This window comes from Mus caroli, chromosome 11 (assembly GCF_900094665.2).
Source record: "Mus caroli chromosome 11, CAROLI_EIJ_v1.1, whole genome shotgun sequence".
NCBI classification, from domain to species: domain Eukaryota; kingdom Metazoa; phylum Chordata; class Mammalia; order Rodentia; family Muridae; genus Mus; species Mus caroli.
In genome coordinates this window covers 94,935,919-94,937,457 of record NC_034580.1, presented here as the reverse complement: position 1 = coordinate 94,937,457, position 1,539 = coordinate 94,935,919, and the positions used below count along the sequence as shown (strand labels likewise).

At 37.5% G+C, this 1,539-nt stretch overlaps 1 protein-coding gene across 1 annotated transcript in view; it reads left to right on the top strand.

Moving 5' to 3' along the window:
- Positions 1-1,539, top strand: part of Top2a (DNA topoisomerase II alpha) — a 32,855-nt gene that overhangs the window by 7,984 nt on the left and 23,332 nt on the right. Inside the window, 2 exon segments of the mRNA XM_021175955.1 lie at positions 895-1,138; positions 1,323-1,535. Coding sequence (XP_021031614.1) covers positions 895-1,138; positions 1,323-1,535 — 457 coding nt within the window.

Sequence of the window (1,539 nt, the reverse complement as noted above, 5' to 3'; positions counted from 1 at the left end):
AAAAAAAAAAAAAAAAAGAATGCTGACCTAGTTTTTTAACTGATAGTTTTTGTTTTGTTTTTATTTCTTACAGATAATATTAAGCCAGTATTATTTGTATTCTGAGAATTAACCCAAAATAACTAAGTCCTAGTAACGGGCTGAGCACATGACTCAGTTTAGAGAACGTGGTGTTCTTGTACAGGCACCTGAGTGTGGCTGCCAGCACTCACATTGGGATTGGGGAGTCCAATGCCTCTAAGCGATGTGGGCACTTGTACTCATGTGCAAATAGGTACATACACCTATAGGCAAGTAAAAATAAAAAAAGTCTGAGTGACTTTAACATTTAGTTAGTAAGCAGGAAAGTTTGTTTATTATGGGGGATATTTTTCCTTTTTATTGCTTTTCCATGTGCTTTATTGAATGGAAACACAAAGGAAGTAGGAGCATACAGGTGATTGATCTTCTTGGTATTATTTTCCTTATTTTTGTCCTTTCCGGTAGTATAATTTTCTTTTGTTTTGTTTTGTTTTGTTTTGTTTTGTTGTTTTTCGAGACAGGGTTTCTCTGTGTAGCCCTGGCTGTCCTGGAACTCACTCTGTAGACCAGGCTGGCCTCGAACTCAGAAATCCGCCTGCCTCTGCGTCCGGAGTGCTGAGATCAAAGGCGTGTGCCACCACGCCCTGCTTATTCTAATATTTTTAAATTTCATGTTTTGTTCAGCGTTATCAGTGTCTACTCAGGTGTTAGAAAAGGGTTTCTGTTCCCAACCCTGCATGGTGGAAAAGACTGATCTAGCTAGCTTCAGAGGGAGTCACGGTGAAAGACTCTTGTAGATTTATGTAGTTTATTTTAATTATTAAGCATTAACTTAACATTTGTTGTATAATGCAACTTTGTATCTTTTCTCAGAGAAAATAATGTAATTAGCATCTGGAATAATGGGAAAGGAATCCCTGTTGTTGAACACAAAGTTGAGAAAATATATGTCCCGGCTCTCATATTTGGACAACTCCTGACCTCCAGTAACTATGACGACGATGAGAAGAAAGTGACAGGTGGTCGAAATGGCTATGGAGCTAAACTGTGTAACATATTCAGCACCAAATTTACTGTGGAAACAGCCAGTAGAGAGTACAAGAAAATGTTCAAACAGGTAAAGTAAAGCTTGTGGTTTGCTAAATGGTAGAATCGTCATTTATAATATCATTAATGTTTGGCTAAATTGAACAATTTTTAAGCTACATAAAATTATTTTCTGATCCCTACATACTTACATGATTTTCCTCTAGTTTGTGAAATGAATTGTCTTTCATTTTTCCTGTTCTTTACTGCCATAGACATGGATGGATAACATGGGGAGAGCTGGTGACATGGAACTCAAGCCCTTTAGTGGAGAAGATTATACATGCATCACCTTCCAGCCTGACTTATCTAAGTTTAAAATGCAAAGCCTGGACAAAGATATTGTTGCACTGATGGTCAGAAGAGCATATGATATCGCTGGCTCCACTAAAGATGTCAAAGTCTTTCTTAATGGAAATAGTCTGCCAGTGA